At 42.5% G+C, this 23105-nt stretch overlaps 1 protein-coding gene across 2 annotated transcripts in view; it reads right to left on the bottom strand.

The window, feature by feature from the left end:
• LOC104929631 (protein jagged-2) overlaps positions 1-23105 on the bottom strand; it is a 51717-nt gene that overhangs the window by 18734 nt on the left and 9878 nt on the right. For both annotated transcript variants that reach the window (XM_019260251.2, XM_027278727.1), the window contains exons 3-6: positions 14644-14701; positions 6373-6633; positions 5435-5495; positions 395-525 (exon numbers count right to left, since the gene is read on the bottom strand). In XM_019260251.2, coding sequence (XP_019115796.1) covers positions 395-525; positions 5435-5495; positions 6373-6633; positions 14644-14701 — 511 coding nt within the window. The remainder of the gene's footprint in view (positions 1-394; positions 526-5434; positions 5496-6372; positions 6634-14643; positions 14702-23105) is intronic.

Raw genomic sequence — 23105 nt, 5'->3', positions numbered from 1 at the left:
TCCATCTTGACCAATCACTGTGTCCTCATGCGACTCGTGTGGTGCAAGAAGGTCGAGCTTTAAAAGACCATGCCAGTGATTTTGCATGTTTTAGCCCGTATACTGGAAATCAAAAATACTTCAACAATAACTGTTTTGCAAGTCATAGTGTGAGTGTGCTTTCTTCTAGACCACCGTTGGTTTCCATTCACTTCCAAACATCATCACAGTGAGTATCATGTCTGCGCTGACTTTACTGTGCACATTTTAAAGTTTCTGCTTCTTGATTTTAAGAACTGAAACCAACAGCCTTTGAGCTGAGAGGTCAAAGCCTTTCAGAACACCAAAAAAAGTGTATCTTAGGTGCTGTTTTGCTTTGTCACGTATGTAAAAAGAGATGGAAATATGGTCGTACCTTTGTCACACAGCAGACCTCCCCAGTTCTTCTCACAGGTGCACTGCCATGGCTCGCTGCAGGTCCCGTGAACACAGCCGGGATACGGCAGGCACTCGTCACAGAGCGGACCCTGCCAGCCGTAGTTACACCTGCAACGCACAGCGAGGAGGACTGTTAGCTTTTCTACTGAAACAGTGAGTCTACTGTGTTTCTTTATTCACTTCCTCCTCACATTTTGTATCCTTTTTTCCTATCTCTTTTCTTCCGCCCTTCTCCGCTTCCTTCCTCGGAGGGATCTGAAACCTCAAACTACCGATAAGGGAGGAACGGCAACCTTAGTCTTCTTCACTGTCTGACAATGTTTTTCTTTTATTTCAGTAAAATACTGATCATCAAAACACACAGAGTTCAACGGTGGCTGATTTTCAGTAAAAAAAAAAAAGTCCCTCTTATTTCACAAGCACACTGAGGATGTGTTCTTATTCACAGCTGCAGCCTGAGGGAATATCATGCACACAGGGGAGGGGAACATGATAAACTGTGATAGTTACACAGTGATACAGTAATTTAATACTTTTACATGTGAAAACACAAAGGACCACTTGAGGCTGTGTGCCAGTTAAACACCTCTTGGAAAACATGGAGAAGGCCTCAGGGGCCAAAAAAACATGCTGTTCACTAAGTTTTAATAACAAAGTATTTTCTTTACAGCATAAAGGCATCAAATGCTCAATTCCAGCAAAGATATTTGAACATATTTCATTAGAAATCACTTATTAATTGTTCAGTAATATTCTATCTTTCTATCTATCTTTCTTGACGTGCGTCACATGTTGCACGTCTTCCCTGCCGTGAGCTCGGTGGAGGTCAAACCCGGAATGAGCAGCGGATTTGTGGAACGTTGGTTAGTCGTCTCGAAGAGGTGGTGGTGGTGGGGGGGGCAGTGAAGGGTTAACTAATCTGTTGGTTTATGGCAGCACTCCGTTATTCCAAGGCCAGTGGTAACCTTGCCCCACCTGTCCTGTCATTTCTCCCGTCGGGAGCTATTTTTAGGGAGCAACCCACCCTACTCCTCCACCACCACCACCACCACCACCCTCACTCCACTGCGGCTAACAAACACTTCAAAATGGATGCCGAATGAACACTTCTCCTACACAGCAGTGATATACTGCTGTGTAGTGAGCAGTAATGTGCTATAGTATGAAGACAGTGACAGAATGGAGGCACCACGCTGGTGGAACCTCAGTCCTATTTAGGAATCAACCAACAGGAGTGTGTTACACACTGCTGAACACATAAAAGTGTCTGATCATCAAAAACATGTTAGAACGTTCTCAGATTTGGTTGTTGTTCTTGGTTTCGGAGCTTCTAAGATTGTTAATATGCTATGTGGCTAATTTGTTTCCCCTTTTGTCTGTTTTTACAGCCGACAGTTTGCACGGGGTGTTTTATTCTGAAAATCGACCGGATCCTCTGTGCTGTATCTGTGTCTGACTTCCTGTCAGCTCAAGCTGCTCTGTGCAGATTGACGCAACCTGCGAGCTTCTGAACCGTACCGCGGCGGAGCCAGTGGAGGTCTGAAATATCGGACAGAATGGCTGCATATATCTGGGAGTGAAGAGTCTACAAAACATGCTAACAGTGATGGGAGTGAAACCACCGTGTAAACCCAAATTCTGGCCTGATGATAGATTTAATATCAGGGGGAAATGATCACATTTTACAACAATACATCCCGTCATCACCCAGTGTAAGTCCAACAGAGCTGATAAAAACTTTAAACAAACGTTAAAATAGAACCTTTAACAACTTTTTAAAGCTTTAATTCATCCAAATTACAAAGAGTTTTTTATTGATCAAATCTTTTTCTGAGATTTCTGTCTCCTCCTCAACAACCACAGACCGAACCACAGACCTCTGTCAACAGTCGCTTTATGTAACCGACAGTTTTTAAATAGAAAAATGATTTGGCCCGTTCAGAGACACCTATCGTGAGGTTTGAGTCACGGTCGGCTCATTTATCAGATGCAGATCATCTGAGATTCATACAATTGGAATGCAGCCGGGACCTTAAGTTCTTAAAACGTTCATAAAACGTGCAAACACGAGGTTTGTTTCATGGACAATTTGAAAGCTGAAACGCCTTCAACTGCAGGCACGACCGCAATAACTTTAATCTGATCTCGCTCAGTGAGTGAAGCCCAGTTATGCGCATGTGTGTGTGTGTGTGACAGTGCTGTGTATTGTTTACTACAGTATGTGGTGTTGTCCGGCACTGCGGTTGGTGGTGGTGCCCTGCACACTGTCAGCCGTGCAGCAGCGGTGGCAGCGTGGACAGTCTGTCTGGCTGCAGTGTGGGAGAGCAGGGGAAATGGTTTCGAGAAGCCACAGGCCAAGGGTGGCATTACCCACAAGCCCCGTCGTCGGGCTGCTGCTGCTTCTGCTGCTGCTGCTGTCCCATCAATGGAAGGGGCCGCAGGGGCCAGCCAGAGCCCAAAATATCCCGCCTGCCCGCAACCCCCGCTCGGCTGCTGCCCCTCAGACAAACCACACCCAGAGGACGACTGGATGGTGGGCAGGGGTAGAGGTAGAGGGGGCTGTGTGTGTGTGTGTGTGTGTGTGTGTGTGTGGGACCACTGAATTATTTACAGGCAAGCCTCGCGCCCAAATCCAGCGGACGGACTTAGCCCGCTGTTGCCTAGCTACATGTTTAGTAGTGTCACATGAGGGAGCGTAGGTTGTGAATGCGCTGTGTGTAAGAAACAAGATACCAAACACACATTTTTAGTTTTCCTCTGCCAGCCTGAGACGCTTTTTTTTTCTTCTTTATTTTTCTCGGAGCTTTTCTGTCTTTAACCCTTCGGCCTCTGCCTCTCTGTTTCCACTTTATTTCTCAGATGGATTGTGACGTTTACCTGAAGGATGAGTCAACATATGTTTTATATTTATAGTTTTCTATCATCTCTGACATTTTTTATGCTTTATTTGGATTAGAACAAGCCTAGCTGATTGATAAAAGTTAAGGTTTGAAGCTCTGAACTGGTGTTACAATCCCTCATATATGATGAACTGTTGAACAAAATAGTGCAGAGATGATGAATCCAAGCCTCCATCACCTGAAATAATCCTGTGATGAACATGAAAACTGTTGGTCTGAATCTTCTCGACCTGAGTGTGAAGCTTTACAGTACGTAAACCAAACTGAATCCCCCTGTGCGGCCTTGTGATAGATTCTGCCCTCACATTCTTGTTGTTATTTTATGGTGTTGTGTGTTTTTATCACCGCCCACTATCTTTTGAGCTAACAGCCGTACGCTGATGATTTTAGCGTGTCTTGTTTGATGAATGTGGACTGAACCCTTTAAATCAACAACCAAAATGCTTTTATTTGCTCTGTATCCATGTTTTTGTTGGATGAGTGTCATCCATCATCTTGCTTAGTTCACAGCATTGTGTGTGCATGTATCTGTGTGTGTGTGTGTGTGTGTGTGTGTGTGTGCTCGCCCCTGATTTCGATGAAGCTCCAAATCACATGTTGAGGCACATTCCAGGGTGTTGCTCTCTTCCAATCCTCCGGCCATTTCCAATGAAAAATGTCTTTTCGAGATCATAACCTGCTACGGTATAAAACCTTCACCTCTCCTCCCTTTTCCAAAGAATTGCCACTATCTGTGTGTGTGTGTGTGTGTGTGTGTGTGTGTGTGTGTGTGTGCACTCCTGCTCCACTGTGTCTAAATGTACACTTCAGTCGTGCATTCTACAGTTTTGTGTGGAACAGGACCGTCCTCCTCGTGTCTTCATCATAGATACAATTTGACAGTCCACTCATGAAGACACTGAATCCGTTACTGATGATTTACTATAGAGTTCAAACCATTTGTCAAGTTTCACAACTCATTTGCTCGCAGACAAAACAAGCTAAACGCGGCTAACACATCTGTAACTGCTGGTCTCTCCTCTAACGAGACCGCTTCAGCGTTTGAGCAGCGTAGAAATAACGTTTCTTAAACCACCGCGGTGGCATTTCCTCTGTGGTGCTCGAAGTTTTCTTCTGCACAAAGCAGCGAGGTCAGAGTAACCAGGACTGGGTTTTAAGAGACAAAGTTACGGTTCCATTTTTTCAAAAAGTCATTTGTCGTCCCCGTTCTGCTCGCCTGTGCTGCTCCAAAACACTACACATCAACTCTTCCAAGCCAGAGGTGAAGTCTACTTAACATCTCGACTAATACTAATACTGATCATCTGTTATTTTATTTCCACGTGAGGCCTGCAGTCAGTCATTACTGAGCTACCTGTTTAACTAGAAGGAGCGGGAATTCTTCCTGACATGTTGCAGACCTACAGGTGTCGTGATTTCTTTGTTTTTAATGCACGACTTTTTCTACTCTTGAATATTCAGAAAAGCATCAGTTTAGCTGTGTTGAAGCCCACCACACCCCACCCCACCCCCGTCTCTCTGCACGCCTGCCCTGCCTGTTGTCTGCCCTGCCTGTTGTCTGCAGCTCACTGGGTGGAATCCACACTTCCCACCAGGCAAGTGGCAGCCATAACAAGGCCCAGGATAGGAAGAGGTGATGTGGGCTTGCAGACATTTAGAGCAAGGGGGAGGGAGACGAGGGGGCACTGTGCCTCTCGCTTGTGCTGGAGGAGGGACGAGGGAAGAAATATATCAAAACAGACCTCTCTATCTGTCTCTGTGTGTGTGTGTGTGTGTGTGTGTGTGTGTGTGTGTGTGTGTGTCTGTGTGTGTGTGCGGGCCAGCTTTAGAACAGGAAGCAGAACAATGGCTTCTGGATCAGAGTGGAGCTGAGGGATGGAGGTGGAGGGATGGGGAGGCACTTCACAGAACTAGGATGAGGGGAGGGGGTTCGACTGCTTGGTATGTTATCAACAACCCCCCCTCGCTGCCTCATCACTCTGTAGTGTCACCACTGTTATCCTCGTTAAACTCTTACATTGGGGGGGATTCCATCCAAACATGAGCATATTTCACATCAGCTGACAGGTGAGCAAACAAACAGAAACATTCAAAAAAATGGAGGGGAGGCGACTCACTTGCATTCCCCCGGCATGCTGCACGTCCCATGCTCGAGGCTGCATCCTTGTTTGCAGATGGCTGTTTTAGGGAAGGAAAGAGAAAGTTTGTGTTGGTTCCTGATCATAATCTGACACAGATCAGCGTCTCATTAGCGTTTTTTAATCTACAACATCACGTTGTGCTTGTCGGGCACCTTGTTTTGCAGATGGTGGAATCATTAAACTCTCATTTCCTGTGTTCCTTTGTTTGTGAAAAGCTAAGAGAATCTCTGCCGTGGTAACAATGCATGGCAAAGTCATTGTCGGAAAATTGAAGGTGTCTCCAGAAGTGACGAGTTTCCAAACATTCTTTGAATTCTTGCAAAGTGACACTTGACATGAACTTCAATGAACTTCCAGACTTTTTCCAAAAAGGAGGTAAAAAGGAGAAAAACTACGTCCCTGTGTGCAAAGACATTTCTGTAGTTGGCTGTAAAGGGTCATGTGAGGGTCATGTGTCTGTAAGGACTTGGCTTGTGAACCGTTCATATCCAGTATGGACTAAAGTATGGACGGTGACTAGTAGATGGAAAGGTGCCAGTTCACCTCCTGGGCTCTGCAGAGTGTCGTGTGGCGGCCCATCTCTCCACATTTGCATGTCTATGAGCTCTTGCATGAATGCATATAAAAACCTGAGTGAAAAAATCTATTCTATCAGATACCTTTAAAAAATAGTATTGTTAGAGCCAAATAAATAAAAAAATTTTTACCAACTTTGGAAGTAATGGAAAAACTAAAAAAAAAAAAGATTTTATCAGTCACATTTTTGACTTATCTTTTACTGCTTTTTGTCGGTTTGTGTGACTCCATGCAAAACAAATCTGTCATTTTCCAGTAAAATATGAAGCTGAGGAGTCTTATGAACACACTGGCCTGTGTATTACTGCATGTGTTTTCACTATGGTTTTTCCCCTCACCTGATTTGCAGCTTGACGTAAGATTTGTCCAGCCCTCCATGCATTCTAAGTTCCCAAACTGGTCGCACACGTAATGGCCGAAGTAGTCGTCGCGGGGACGGCACACTTTGTTGCACTTGCTGCCGTAGTAGTGTTCGTCACAGCGCACACGGATGGTGTACTCCAGTCTGGCGATCAAGCTTTTGTACTCCTCCGTCTGCTTCTCCTCACCAGGGTTGATCATCCCTTTGTGGATGCTGCGCTCAATCAGCAGCTCGTCATCTGGACAAAAGATGCAAATCAAATCGATACACGTTACAACAACGTTGATTTGTTTAGTGATTGAAAAGCTGTGATATTTTCACTTTGTCCTTCTATCATTAGTTTTTAACAACAACAATTGCCACTAAAGATTATGTTTGACGATTAATCAGTGGATTATTGTTTTGGATTAATCAATCCCAGGAAACATCTTACACCTGTTCTCTCACAGCACCAAAGCAGTTTTTAGTGATAATGTTGAAATAATGTGTCCTTGAATTCAAACAGGAAAAGGAAAAAGCATCATCTTGTTTACTAACCTTCAGTTTTGGCTCCTGAAATGACTGACTTTAGCAGCTGGCAGTTACGGTAGCTAAGCTACTACTGATTAATCAACTGTTTTTTTAGCACTACAGAAACAATACAAAGCTCAACAGTTTAAGTATTTGGGTCAGTTAGATAGGAATGTCTAAACAACAAAAATTGTGAATGACATTTCAGGGAAAAGGGCAGATTCCGGTTATGAGATTTGACCCAACAACCCGGTGTTTAGTGAGATAAGACAGTCCATGAGGCTTCGAAGAATGCCTGTTGTTAGCACACATTAGAGGGAAGGTGTATCCTCCGGTCAAACCTCATTCCTATCCACCAAGAATGTGGAAGAAGGAAAAAAAAAAGAGGAAAACGAGGAAAAGAATAGGAAAATTAAGCAAGCACAAACAGAGTGTGTAGGAGTGAGGTCTGCGAGGGCTTGATAACCCAAGTGCTTTTTCAGTTTTCCTGCTTGGTGAAATGCTTTTCTGTCCCCCCCTCCACCCCTCAGGATATCCAGCCCCAACTCCATCGTAGCCAGGCCGGAAATAATAAGAGACGGGGAACAGACGAGGAAGGGCGACATAGGAAAGGCCCTTTAGCTTGTTCTCAAGGAACAGAAGAAGCGTGACCTGGCTTTGCTGCTGCGGCTCGCAGAGCCGAGTGTGACCTGGACAAGACAGAACTGGAAGGAAGTACTCATCCTGACTGCTCACGCTGGTACTGTCTTCGGTGGGTTGAGCAAAACACTGACGGACACAGCCGGAGTTGATAGTTTAAATCCACCATGAATAACACAAGGCTGCTGCAGTGGACTGCCAGGTTTAACTGCTAACTTCTCTTTTCATGACTAAGATGATTTTTTCACAATGCAGTTTGAGTGATTAAATGTTTTACCTTCAGAAGTAGTAGAAGTAGAATTTCATAGAAACTGGCACAAGTAGAAAAGAGTCATTACATTTGTGAATTGATGCCAAGACACGCAATGTGCTAGGATAGGCCTAATTAACCCTTAGGTCTTTCTGTCGGGAAGCTTTCTGGGATTTATTTGAACCCAAACCATGATCATTTCCCAAACCTAACCAAGTAGTTTTTTTGTCTAAACCCTGGGACTGAAAACTTTTGGCTTTAAGGGGAACACAAACCACTGTGTCCCAGGTCAAAGTTCTGTCTCTAACCTAATTATCCACCAAAGCTACCTCCTGAAACGCTCAAACTTCAGACAGATATCACTAACATTAGCCACCATAAGAGAAGCAAGTCAGAGTGCAGGGTGAGGGTTCTTTTTGTCCTCTATGTTTTAAGTCTCACTGAAGCTTAACATCTCTAAACTCTGAATTCTGAATCATGCTTCGACCTTTAATTCACTTTCTCCCTTTCAGGAAAACCCTTCAGGTCAGGATTTATCATTTCAGAATAACAACACACTTTGTATTTTATCATCATAACTGCTTAAGTTTGACTCTGTAGACGAGACAGTAAGAATCCATTTTCACGCTGTCCTGATTTACTGAGTCTCTCTGCGAGCTAACACACTGCCACAGATTTCAGTCCCACACCCACCACCTGAAACACCCAGGCACTCACTCACTACTGTTCATCTCCAGCAATTAGATATAAAAATATAGACCAATCATGAGCTCTCTCTGTACTGGAGGAGACACACTAAGAGAGGCCGTTGTTACTAGGGAGAGCAAGAGAGAGTGGGCCATATAAAACCGGCTTACATAAACAACGAGGGGCTTCAGATCTGAGCAGCTGATCGAGTCAAGAGTGGCACGATTGTGTGAAGATTCATTTAATAAACAAAGCGTGACTGCTTTTTAAGCTTTTTGTTTCACGCTGCAAGCTGCTTGTAACTAAAGTGTTTTGTTGGGGGGGCTGTGGCACTTATGCTTCGACCTTTGACCTCCTTACAGCTTGTCGCTTGTAACAGCGATGATCTTTGAACCGGAGCCAAAGCTGCGTTCACTACACCAGACATCCGACTGTTTGCAGAAAGATATTTTAGGTCCACGTGGACGTGTTGGATGCTCACATTAAAACTTGTCTGTATCTTTTTTTATTTGACAAAGTTCTAAAATGTTAAATGCCTGATCAGAAGCAGCCGTACGAGAACTTATGCCAATGAAATTATGTAAAACCAACGTCTTTTTTAAATTTAAATCAGGAACAATCTGATCACAAATAAGTAAACAAGAGCACAAATCTGATCAGACGTTCACTGGCAGCTTTTTCGTATTTCCCAGCTGCCAAATTTTAGTCTGTACCCAGAATTTATTGAGTTGTAACTCCCAGTTTTAGCTGCAATAAGGAACTTTTTTTTTTAATCCATCTGTTTTCATTAAATCTAATAAACAACTGATGTATAAAATGACAAAAAGTGATGATAAATATTCATCACACAAACTCAAAATCTGTCCAGAAATGTGAGGCCAGCAGCTAAAAGACAGTTTCTATTTTAAAATCATGCACAGATATCTGAAAAATGTAGATACTGAATGGTTGTGTGTCTGTGTGCGTGTGCTTTCCAACCTTTTTTTTTTCTTGAAATCAATATAATGGCTACTTGTGACCTCATGATGAGGTCAGAGTATCATTTTGTGATGCCTCACACTTATCTATGGATGTATGTAACGGATGGTTGGATGGAATATTTGTCAAAGCACGCCTGAGATGAGAGACAGAATGTCGGCCTCACATGACAGTAATTCACCTGGTTGTCAGGGAGTTTGTTTTGTTGTGGGAGGCATCTGACCCAAGGTGGTATAACACCGCAACATAATAGTTTCACAGCCATTCGTCATGCTGTGATGAACCAATAATTTAGTGAATAAATTATAACAGTGATTAAAAGACTCTGAAATGACCAACGGGTCCTCTCTGCTCGCTCCTGATTTGTTTTAACCTGCTCGTCGCTTGAAGTTAAGTCATCCAGACTCTTCAGATAGCGTAATGGAAATTATACAGCACGAGAAATTGCACTTAATCAACTTTTAAATGCTGTCTTTGCGATTGCCAAAACTTTACAATGAATCTTTTTTATTGCTTCACACAGCTTGGCACACAGTCCCACTTCGGTAAAGATGCAAATGACCTCATTTTCATTGCTCACATCAATCTTCATCATTATACGAACAGGCAGTAAACCACTTTACCTTTCCAATACTGGACAGATTTAAGTTGTTATTTTGTGTCAAGAAGACATAAATCAGGATCTGATGTAGCGCTGAGCAGCTTTTGTACCAAAACAAATCTTATTCTGATACCTAAACTAACTAACTAAATGCACGGCACCAAACATCAACTAACTTCATTCCCAACCCTGACTACCTCTCCAAGCCTGTTGGTTCCTATGGGACACCTACATCTTTAGCCTAAAACAGCTGGTCACTGTAGTTTTTAGCAAATGTTACTCAAACAGGAGTAGATATTTTGGGGACTATTTTCAGCGGAGGATGAATCCACGTGGTGATCTAGTATTTGGTGCAGGAGGAACCCGTTTAACCCCTGGTTTCTGACAGATGTTCCACTGCTTTCAGCACACGCTCAGTATCGGCGTATGTCTACCCTCCAGTGAAGCCCCACGCCAGCCAACAATCCGAACCAGCCCACAGAGTCAACAACTGCTCCGTCCTCTTTTCTCCTGCCATTGCTGTTTTGTTTTGAAACAGGCGGGGGCTTCCTGAAGCATAAACAGTCTTTACAGAGCCTTCTTTTTCCTGAGGCCTCTCCAACCTGCTGCCCAGACCTGTTCACACAAAGCACCAGCAGCACCGACTGTAACACAGGACAGGAAACTTACTTCATGTCCTCACCTTGAGCCACCTTTCTGTAATCTCACTATTATTATGATCATTATCGTGACGCCATTGCGTGTGTTGTTTGGCAGACTATATTTCTTATTAGAACTGCTGCTGGGGCCATCAACGCAATGTTAAATGGATCCATATATGAAGCATGATTAATGTCTTCTTTAGCTGTAACTCACTGCATGAATGCAGAATTAGTTTCTTATTGAGTAGTATTAGAGAAAGCAAGAGGTCCAAACTAACTAAGCAGAAACTGTGTTGAAGACTGTCGATTTATTTTTGTTCATATGGTCATATGGTCTGGAGAAAGTCACCAAATTGTGCCCACAGCCCATCATGACATCTTCACCTTTGTTTTGTGTAACAAACCCCATAAATATAAAAATATAACCCAAGTTACAATAATACAATTAGATGATTAAATGACGGACGGAAAACCAAGTCACAAACTCTGTGGCTGGGAAATGAAGCCTAAAAACTGTATAAGTGAGTCAGTCTCCATAAGTCCCCATGTTCAAATGTCCAACTTCACAGCAGAAATATATATATGTTTACAGCCTGGTACAAAAAACTGTTTTGGTCTCTATAATTAATTTCCCCAATCATGACAACTGTATGGAAGTTTTGATTGACAGGTCTATGCCGTTACACATGGCTCATTAGAGCACCCGGCATCATTTAGCCCCCCTCAGGTCCACTGATGATTCACGTCTTTGACGATTTTTAGGTCAGCCGGGGGGCAGAAGAAGCAGTACATCTAACATGGCGGTGACCACGGCTAATTTGAATTTCTTTAGGTTTTCAAAAAATTATATGATGACACAAATGATTTAAATGTGTACATTTGGGCTTTAATGGTGAGAATTTACTGACATTTTGCAGACGATCAATCGATAAATCAAGAAAAATCTTTTTGAGAAAAGATCTTTTCGTGCCACAGCTGACAATCCTCTCATACGGTTATGACACAATGTAATTTCAGAAACCATCTAACGAATGTGTGATACTTCAGAACGAGTCAAACTTTACTGACTTTTTAATGAACAGTAAGTTGAACGTGAACTGTTAAACTGCATTAAGTATGAACTTACGGTGCAGTCTGAGGATTTGTGTTGGCAGACATTCAGAGGACTCGGGCGAAACCCAACTTGATTGGGACATCCCTGTGCACACCTGGCCTGTAACAGATGACAACTCTCTCTGTCTAATCATGCCACACTATCACTAATGTCCTCTCTACCTGCACGCAACACCCACAGCTGGATGCAACAGGTTCATGCCTGCTCTCTGACGTTTGTTGAAAATAATTTCCGAAAATGGAGGAAATCCCAAACCGAGGCAGACAGAGACAGACAAGCGAAAGTAGATATGCCGAGATGTAATAACCCTTAATCCCCAAATATCTCCTGAAACATGCTGACCATCACAGAGAAACATTCGCAGAGGATTTTTTGCTTATCATGAAATTACATTTATATTTTTAGCTTATCTAGTATGACCTCTAATGAAACAAACAGGTAAGGTTTCACTTTGACAGGACGCTTGGCTGCTGACAGACTCACTGACAGATTCCGGGATCAAACTTGTGATCCTGTAATGAGAAAAATCCAAGTCTACAAGACGGGACACGAGACGTCAGCACCTTCCTTGCTCTGCCTGCCTGCCTGTCACTGCCTCCCAGCTTGCCCATGTGAGGATTCCAGCCGCCGCACCGCCACATCTACAGGTGGTCGAACAAGCAAAGACTTAAGTGTCCCGCCACCAGAGCCGCCATCCGTGCTGAGGCACGGCAGTTTAAATGCCAGCCTGTCACACTGTTGCAGGATAATGAAGTGGCGTGCGGTAGCCGAACAGCTGTCAGGATGCTAATTAGGAGACAGACATCAGAGGAAAGGGAGCTGTGGTCCGTAATTAATGGCTTAACGATGCAGGCTTAATATAGACGAGAGCCAAAAACAGTCTGAGTGACCCCGACGAGGGTGAGAAAAGGGGAGGCGGAGGCTGAGGTGTACGAATGAGCCACCCATCAATCATGAATGTGAACGTGACAGTCACAGAACACACAGATCTGACGTGGCTTTCATTTGAATCATCTGATTGTATCGTGAGTTTGGTTTTCTTTTTATCGTGGTTTTTTCATGCTTAAATTATTTAGTGTCAGTATGCTTAAAATTATTTGTTCAATGTCAAAAAGTTTCTTTGTTCTGAATAGCTGGACTTGAGCTGCGTGAAAATCATATAAGACATGAAGAACTGTACAAAAATGGTAGTGGTGGTCGATCTGTCAATCATTTTCAATCATTAATTGATGGGTTGTTTGGGCTAAAATCTGAATTTGGATATTTAATCAACTCAACGCCGCTAATATGCTGCTGATGTTACTGATGCTAACGCTATAAATTATGGGGGGCGGTGACTGAAAAAGTTTTTTGAAAAATGAAAAATACCATGTACAATCTACAACATTTAACAACAGTATTTATCCAACCCAGGTACTCTCTTTTGCCCAGATTTAAAACCTGCGTATGTCTCTGTGTGGTAACAATGTGAAAGGTAAAAGGAGTCTGTGTAGATGAAGTGTTCTGATCTGAGGTGTGCGTTTTCTTCGTTGGTGTTCTATCAGCAGGTAGGAATCACTGAATGATCTGAGCTCTAAATCAGTTGTCTGGAATATAAGCCAAGACCTAACGGCGACACAAATCCTGCCTTGTCTTATCACATAGATTTCATCACTCAGTTAACCCTTCTTCCTTCCAGAGGTGTTGGAGAACATAACCAAACAGGGTTGGCATGAAAGGAGCATGTATAAACAGGATACAAGCTCTATACAAAGGAAATCAGCACTCATGCAGGTTAGAACTAAACTTCACCTCAAGTTCACATGAGTGGTGACTATGCGATAAAATGTGTTAACAGTTTTTGAATTTTCCTGCAAAGTACAATTAGGATCCCACCTACGACATGCTCTTCACAACTACCTGATCTCACCTGATCTGTGTGCAGCCTTTCTTCAAGGACTGCTGATGAGCTGTCAACATGTTAAATACTTGAAATACTTGACTGGATTCATTGCTTTATGGGAGGACATTGCACGATAGTTGGCAGATTAAATCTTCTGTCCATATTCATGCTCCCTTGAGGTCTAACCCCTCTGATTTTAATGACCTTTCCTTTACGATCCATTAGAACTGTGCATCGGACGGTCCAACTATTTCTCTATATTAACTATTTCTATCTGAGTAAGTAAATCAACTTTCCAGAACCAACAATCCGAGATCTACATCCACTTCACGTAGTGACTACCTCTCAAGCTCTCCTTTTTTTCGTTTGTCCTGTCAACATTACGTGAATAGTCGAGCTGCCCCTGAAAACTCAATGATTCCATTCATCAGTCCAGAAGAACAGGAGTCGACTTGCACTTTGTCAGTCAAATCTAAGCTTTCGTTTTTTTAGCTGACTCACTGTCAGGCGGCATGCAGGGTGCTCTGCTTTGATGACTGTCAATGAAGTCGAACTGGGAGGAGGTGCAATCTCCTCCACTACCATCCAATGTGAGTGACTGTTTGACCGCTAGCCCTGTCAAATGAAATGCTCCGTGGTGCGCTGGGATTTACTTTTCACTTCACAGATGACAAAAGAAAGGAATTAAAACACGACGTGGACTAAAACAAGACGCTCATTAGTGGCTCTGAACTAAATAAAAAAACACTTCACGTGATCCACTTCTTTTCTTGATAAAGCCAACTTAGCATTTGCTAGCTGGGTCTTGTTAACACATATATGTAACATTATCTGTGAGCAGAGAATACTTGGATTTAACATGATGGTGCAAAATAATGAAAAAACACCTTATAAGCAGAATGAGTGGAACAAAAGGTGCAAAGATCTTTCATTTTGTGTTCCTTACCATTGCTGTGTGTGCCGTTGTCTTTGTCCCACGCCTCCACTATCACAGTGTACGCTCGCTGAAACAGAGAGAAGAAAGAGGGCAGAGGTTATCACAGTGCACGCTAATACAGAAACACAGAAACTCAGATATGCCCACTTCAAGATGTGGACGTGCACATGATGTGGAGTTTACACAGAAACTCAGATATGAGCTGTCGTCACTCATAAACAGACACACGAGCGCTTTCAGACACGCACACACACACACACACACACACACACACATGCATATTTTGCAGAAAAGGTGAGTAACGATGGGAAAGTAAGTCCTGTTCCCACACTGCTGTCACTGATTAGCTTCAGTCTGCCTGAGGCTAGTTAACGAATGCAGCGGCTGTTCTGTCCTCGAACAAAACAGAACCAACAGAACCCATTTTTCAGATTTTCACTAGACAGGTTTGATTTCAGAGCCAAAAAAAAAAACTAAATCCAGCTTTCTTGATTCTCTTGATCACCTTTTTCCATGACACAGTACTGATCCCAGTGGGCGGACGTTCGTCTTTTTTGCTCAGCTCCACAGGGAGGTCAGCACCCCTGGAACTAGCAGGGATTTGATGACTTGCTCAAGGGCACTTTGTGTGGTAATGTATTGATTTCCGATGGGGCAATTCATTTTTCTATGGGGATCTGGTGAGGACTCCGTGTGCCTTTTAAGTCAAGTGTCAGGCGAGACGTTTGACAATGGAATCGATACTGTTCAACATACTGTCACCTGAAATAAAGCTTTTTATGAAATAAAATGAATCTAGAAGGATATTAGCTTTAAACAACATGTTTGCATGTCGCGTGATGTGCATTCCTTTGGTTGTACGCGCCCTCAGGAATTAACATTGGCAAGTTCGCAAAAGTGCGACCCAGTGTGTGTAATCGAGTCTCGCCATTGTTCAGTTCATGCCGAAATTCTTGAGAAGGATTCAGGTGTTGTCCAGTGATAGTTTGGCTTTTCTACTGAGCATAATTCAAAATGACTTGAATGACTTGAATGACCTATATCAAATAAGTCTTGTCATATGCTCAACCACGAGATAGTAGCATGCGTCAAGGTGAAGTGCAAAAAATTCATCTTAAATTTATGGAAAATAATTCAATCTTTACAGTAGCTTTCTAGTTTCATTTCACCCTTCTTTGTTTTTACAGTGTGTGACGGATTGATCAGTGTCAGGAGACGACAGCGATTGATCGATCACCATCACAATACTTTTTTAATACCTAGAGTTTATATTTCGTCTTTCTTGTTTTAAATGATGTATCATATTGAGTTGATTATTCGTATCTGATCAACTACTTTGTCTATATATTAAATATAAGAATGTTTTTGTTCATCATTTAACAAAATACATCAACTTACTAAAAATAATAAAATAATAAAATAATTATTATTACGCTATTATTCTAATTATATATATAAAATTATAATAATTAAATAACAGACTTGAATTCAATATAGTCTAACTTTTATAACTTAAATGATTGTTAAAGTAATAAAACTACAAAACTATAAAACTTTGTGGTCCTCAGTACTGTGGACACATCATGATGTTTTATGGAGTCTGTATGGAGGCAGAAGAAGCAATGTCACCGGCAAAAACCAGACAACGACACCTGGACTCACTACATGAAGCAGTTAGTATAAGTCTGTTGTCCGTTTATTTAGTTTAGTGCAGGTAATTCTGAAATGAACACTGTATGAATTATTGTGCAGGTTTTAGTGCTGTGATAGAGGATTCTGTGTAAAGCTCAGCATGCCTGCACACTATGCCCTACTTTCCAGAGGAGACGCACTCCGCACATCCCACAGCAACAAACTCAAACTTTGGATTGTTTCAGGTGCATGGTGCTATTTTTTTCCCTTTTTTCACAGGCATCAGCAAACAAACCGAAATGGAGCTCGCTGTCTGTCAACTGCATGGGGCCGGACAAGCAGCTGTGAGTTCCCATGACCCAAGTCGGACTCAAAGCGACTGAGGGCTGCAGGGAAGATTACAGGGGAGGTTACAAAGTGGTGCACTGGAGAGATTAGAGACACAGAGAAGACAGAAACATGAAACAGAAAAGGTAGAGAGCTAAAGTGCTTTATGGCACTTTAAAGGTCATTTTATGGTACTCGGGGTCTGGTTCGCGGTTTGGAGAGACACAGAAAAGATGCAGCAGAGACAAAATCCTGAGTCACATATGAGGCCGTGTTGTTACAAGTACTTGGCAGTTGCTTCGGGGTGTTCACAACAAGCAGGTTCAGAGCTGCTTCTTCAAATGAGGCAGCATTTATTTATTTTATGTTTAATGAGTCCAAAAGAAAGTCTTCCAAACTCAGAGATATTGAGTGTATGAATATATAAAACGGAGAAAAGCATTAACATTAACCATCATATCACCTCATTAATTAATCAGCACTGTTTTTTATTGGAAGCTGTTCACTGGGATTTTCTTGTTTTCAGCTGTTTATCCAGAAACAAAGTACATTTACAGTAACTGTGCTGTTAAAGCAGATTCAAAGAATCTAATTAAAGAGTATGGAATGAGTTGCATCGTAATTTATATTCCCAAAATTCTGATTCCAAGAAAATGATAATTGAAACTGGAACGAGCGGGCAGATGAGTTTTGTCAGGCGTTCAAAGTAGAAGAAAAAACAGCTGAAAGCTGCTGGTGCTGTTCATCATCCCAGAGTCTGCAGCCATGCTGTTGTTTTCTGGCATGAGCAGCACGTCAACGTGATCTAAGATCTCTCATTTGGACGTGAAAAAAGATGTGCTGACAGTTCTGCTGCGTGTTTGGCCAAAAGTCAAAAAGAGAAAAAAGAGAACAAATTAATCCGTGTTTAAAAATGACGTTTATGTGACTGTTATGAAAACAGAACTGAGCTGAAGGAAATAAAGCAGCAGACCATTTACAAAAGAGGAACCTAATGAAGCTGTTCACTCTGAACCCACGTGGACTCACACCCTTTTCTGCAGCTGCATGTCAGGCTGAGAGTTTATGAATTTTAATGTTGAAATACAACCCGGGGCTGAATTAACAGTGAAATCAAATGTGGGAAAACAGATCCAGTGAATGGTTCAGACAGGTTCTGTGAGCCTGGAGGTGTCGGCGGTGATGTCACGTAACCTTCGGGGAGAGCCACATGTGTTCACAGGTTTTTTTTTTCACCATCGTGGAGCAAGAGGCAGCCGTAACGGAGCCGTGACGTCACCAACAAATACATCAGGATGCTGCGGTGACACACAACAGGCTGTAAATTCAGTCAGTAGAATCCAAATTACAAAACTTTATCCACAAAATGAAGATCAGCTGGTTCTGGACTTCTACAGCAGTGAGGAAAATGTGTTGTCTTTGTTTCTCCGCAAGCTTTAAAGATGGAGCTGAGTAAGTAAATCAGACAACTGTGTTTGTTTCATGTATTAATGTGAAGAAGGTTACATCAGTCATGAGCTGATCAGTCACGTGACCTCAATGTTCGCTACGTCACGGCTTATTCGTGTGATTGCTCCACTGTCACGCACACGTCTTCATCAAAACCACTCGAAAATCGTGACCTCCTGATCCAACCAAGGCTTGGAGACGACACAACGTGATTTATGAGCCCACCGAGCACACGTAACTCTGTAATGAGTGAAAATAAGTGGACATTATCATAATCAATCTTTCCCTTTGTAATCAATTTTAAATGTCACAGCCGCTGGCTCCCAGACAGATGGGGCTGTCCCACGGCCTCGGTGGGGACATGAGTGTGCGTGTGTGCGTTTGTGTGTGTATATTTGTGTGTCTGAGCTCGAGTGTTTGTCTGTGTGCAGTCCTTGAAGGACAGGAGCTAGAGGATCAAAGTGTCATGTCTGAAGTGATACGACCTTATGAAGTCGACTATGTGCGTGTGTGTGTGTCTGCTCTTTAAGTGTGTGTGATGGTGGGGAGGAGGCGGGGGTGTTTGGTGGGAGGGTGGGGACGTGTTGGGAGACACTTGACACCTCCTAACCAATTTACAGGAGTCAGAGGGATTTGAGTTTTCATTAGGCAAGGAGAAAGCAGCCCACTCCTCACCGCCTTCACCTGTTCAATGAATAAATTACGGCAGGAACAGCCGCCAGCGACTCTACTGAGAATATACTGTACAGTCTGGAGCGGCTCCAAACAATGCACATTATGTTTTTTATACATGCTAATGAGATTTATTTATTATAAATAAGATCCATTATTCAGTTCAGCTCCTTTCTCCATGTGAAAAACTTTTAGATTTGAAAGTGGAGTCGAGTTTCTGACCTGTAACATGAAGTCTTCTCTTTACTTAGATTGTAATAGTACCATGTGTGTGTGTGTGTGTGCTACACTGAGTGTGGCGTTCATTATTTGTGTGAGTTATGAATAATCCACAAACGTCACCTGTGACAGCAAACTGGCAAACGAATGTGTTTCCCATGAGTTTCCCCACAAGTGCTGGATCGGATGTGGAAAACCGAAACTACAATAAAAGTCAACTGTCGCTGTAAAAACGACATCACTCGAGCCACAACGATTAGTCAGTTCATTGATTAGATGTCTGCTCCTAAACTTATTGCCAACTATTTTGATAAGCTTTTTTTTTACAGAACAAAATGTCCGAAGTCCAAAATATTTTCTGGTTTCTTTCTTCATTTAAGGACTTTGGGAAACACTGATAACCATTTTCTGACATTTTATGGACCAAACAACAAACCAGCAGTACAAATGTACTGCCAAAGAAAGATTGACTGACGTCAATTTAACTTTCTTTCAGCTCCATTTTTGATCTCCACCAACTCCAAAGGGAAACACCTGGCTCTTTACCTTAGTACTGCTGTGCAGGGAGTCTACAATGAGTTTTTCTCTCTATAAATGACGCTATGAGGGGGCCACGAGTGAAGCAGAGCAGTAAAGTTGCAGACAGACGGACGAGTAATGAGCTAAAACTCCGAACTGAGCTGCAGATTCAGCTGACAATTCTCTACATCACTACCACAGACCCATTCCACATTGTTTGCACATTGTAATTTAGGATGTAGTTATCAGTATGAAGAACACATCTTTTTTTTAAGTTTGACAGTGACAAGAGGAATGTTCCTTTAATTGAAAGTTCACAGCAGCGGGGAACTGTTAGTGGTAAAAAAACAAAAAAGGAAGAAAGAAAAAGCCCAAGAACCAATTAACGACTTTTCTCGAGTTGTGATCAGAGCAAGAAATTTAAAAAAAGCAGCGGTAACACCTGTCACGTCACACCTGTTAGTCTGTTGACATGAATAAAACATGTCGCTCCCGGCAGAGAGGAGCTGAGATGGTTAATTTAGCACATTATTAACAGAACAAGCCCCACCGCCCCACCGCCCCTCCACCCGCCACCACCTCTTCTCTCTAAGGAGGCCTCACCGCACCAACCCTCCCCCAGGAGGCCTCGTTCAGACAGCAAATCTAATCAAAGCTAATCTAATCAGGTCTTTATACTGAGCTGCAGAATGGAAAAATGACCCAATTCACTTTTCCCACACCAAATGCGTGAAAAGCTATTTCTGTCGCTCCAGGTTACGCCGGCTCCTCCAGCGAGGGAGAGGAATTTTTCTGCTGCGAGTAAATCGGTGCTCTGTAAAGTGAGCAGAAAATACCGCCTTAAATCCATTAGTTAGTCCTCTGATTCAGTGACATACTTGAAAAGAAATGTGACTTTAGTTTTTTTGCCTCAATGTGCAGAAAGATGTTTTCTTAAAATATCGAAAACAATTTTTTTTTCATATCTTGAAAATTTGCATCACGTATTGGAACTTGTTTCCACAATGATTTTATATTTGCTCTTAAGGTGCCAAAGACTTCAAACAACGATCTCAGTAAGTCACAGCAGGTACAGAGATAAAATCTGAGTAAAACATTGTGCTCGGGTTTTTATTACCTCCTCGTGAAATCGTCTGTAATCAGATGCTGCCGCTGGGAATCTGGCAGCACTGACTCAACCTACACTCCCACCGTTACACTCTCTCTCAACCACTGCGCATTTACAGAACAGTGGACTGTGTATCACAGCCACAAGAAAGGAACAGAGATGTTGTCTCACCCTTTACTACTTTACCTTGTAGCACAAGTCCAGTTGCTTATCACTCGTCCCCTAACTCTCAAACTCAGAGACAGTAATAAGAAGGAGGAAGCTCTTTGTTTTATGAATGCATTGTCTCCATGGTGGTACGTACAGTACAGTCACCTATGAGCTTTCATGTGTTTGATTCTGGGCTCTGTGCTTTATAAGGACGTGATGTTACCAAAGAAGAAACATAAACAAAACAGAGAAAAATGAGCATCAACATCTCCATATTTCCTGTGAGAAATGTCCTCAGGCTTTTATACAAATGTGGACTGTCTGACAGATTTTTGTAATACTGAGAATGCGTCTGTGACCGCTTCAAATGCTTGGCTAAAGCTACTGATTTGATAACAGGCTGTAAACAGAGTGAAGTGGAGAGAGGGAGAGACAAATTCAGACCAACCATGACCGTAAAAGTCCACAGTGACTCACCGAGGAAATTCAGTCGGTTCTCACAAACTGGTTTAGACTGATCTCCTTTAAAAACTGAGCCACATTGCCTCTTTACGATTAAAATGATGTGGACGTGAGATGCACTGTGACCCTTGAGTGAATGCCGAATCAGACATTAAGACAAAAAGAACAGAACAGAAAGCAGCAGCAGCAGCAACATCACAGCTGGAAAGATGAGTCAGTGCAAGCCAACTCTTGTGATGAATAACGACTAGAGGTGTCACTTTTTATTCAAGATTTCAACGTGTTTAAACATGGAAAAAAATGCTAACCTGTAATTATTTGTAATGTGTGATCAAAATGTGAAATGAAGCAGCAGAAATCTACAATACAGAACAGGATTAGGGTGTGTTGTGTGCAAATGATACTGAATGAGCAACTTCTTGGTTCGCACTCAAGCAAAACATCTCATGCAGAGGGTCAGACTGCATCCAAGGTTTACAAGCCTTTACCTATCAGAGCTGTTCTGTGAACCACGATTGCGTCTTAGCTGCCTAAACTTAACTCAGCTCCAACCAAAGAGGTAGCAGAAAACTTCAGTGACAAACAACCAACTAGTCAGTCTTTATGCAAATGTCCTACATACTGTAGTGAGGAAGCACCAGCTAAGAGGGAACCATGGCACAAAAACAACCAATCGTTTGATGAATATTGAATCAGTTTGAGGATATGAAGCTATTCATGAGGAGCTTCTGAAGCTTTATTTACTAGAATTCAACTTGGATCATGTTTAATCAGTTGATTCTCCTATCATTGGTAATGATTGATAAGAATTATGGGGTGGTGATGGTGGGGGTGTGAACTTTTTTCGATTTCTGAAGTGGGGCATGCTGCTGCTACCACTGCTGTATTTCATATAATATGAAATTAATTAAATCCCTTCAGGATTTTAACTGTGGGTCACAAAAGATGATTGGAAGATGACATATTGGGTTCAGGGAAGAGAAGTGAAATGTCACATTCGATCCCTCATGTTGAAAACTCTATTACATGTTCCTCTCTTGTAGTTCTAAAAGGTCAGCAAGTCAGGAGGATGGGACAGTTACAAGAATACCATCAGTTGCTGAGATGGTCCCTGAATATAACTCACCCTCGTCTACTAACAACTGGATGCAGCTCTAAATTCAGAGCTCTGTGTCAAAGCGAGAAGGCAACACCTGAAGCAGGCGTGAATACCAGATTCAGCATGTTGCACTCTAGAGAGCAGCACAAGAGAGGCCTTATGTAAACGCTCTCAAATCCACTCCTGACATTTTGCCCAGCACAGCTGCCCTCCTCTATCTCCGTTTCTCTCTGTTTCCATCTCCCTCCTCAAGCTCTCTGTTTCTCCCTCCCTCCACTCGTCTTGATAACTCAATATCTGGGCACAAAAGCCAAGGTATAAAGTCATTGTTCCCACTGAAAGGTGCGGTGACAAAGAGGTTAAGGCAGCCCTCGTTTCCACAGCGCCACTGGGAAAGTGATATTCACGCCGTGGGAAAACCCCGACCGGCTCCTTCATCAATGATCCACCTGAGCACAGACGTGACGAATAAACGTCCCTCCTGCACCCAACAGCAAACACAAATAAAACTCTTTAATGTCAAGACAAGGGGGAAGGAGAGACGGGTTTGCTAAGTGCAACATAAGCTCTGACTGTTGTTTTGACCTGAACTACTCGGTGGGAGAAGAAACTTCAAGTGCCGTGCCGAGTTGTACAGTTGTCATGCAGTCAAGCAAAAGTAGGTTTCGTTTGAGTGTAAAGACAAAAGGGAAAGAGATACAGACACATCAGATCAATAAAGAAGATGAGGACAATAACTGCAGGAAAGTGACACTCAGAATTTTTGACTAAACTGTCATCTCTTAAGGCAAATGGAGAAAATAGGGCTGCAACTAACTATTATCTTATTTTGAG

This window comes from Larimichthys crocea, chromosome V (genome assembly GCF_000972845.2).
Source record: "Larimichthys crocea isolate SSNF chromosome V, L_crocea_2.0, whole genome shotgun sequence".
Taxonomy (NCBI): Eukaryota; Metazoa; Chordata; class Actinopteri; family Sciaenidae; genus Larimichthys; species Larimichthys crocea.
The sequence above is the reverse complement of the archived record's forward strand: the minus strand, read 5'-3'. Positions and strand labels throughout refer to the sequence as shown.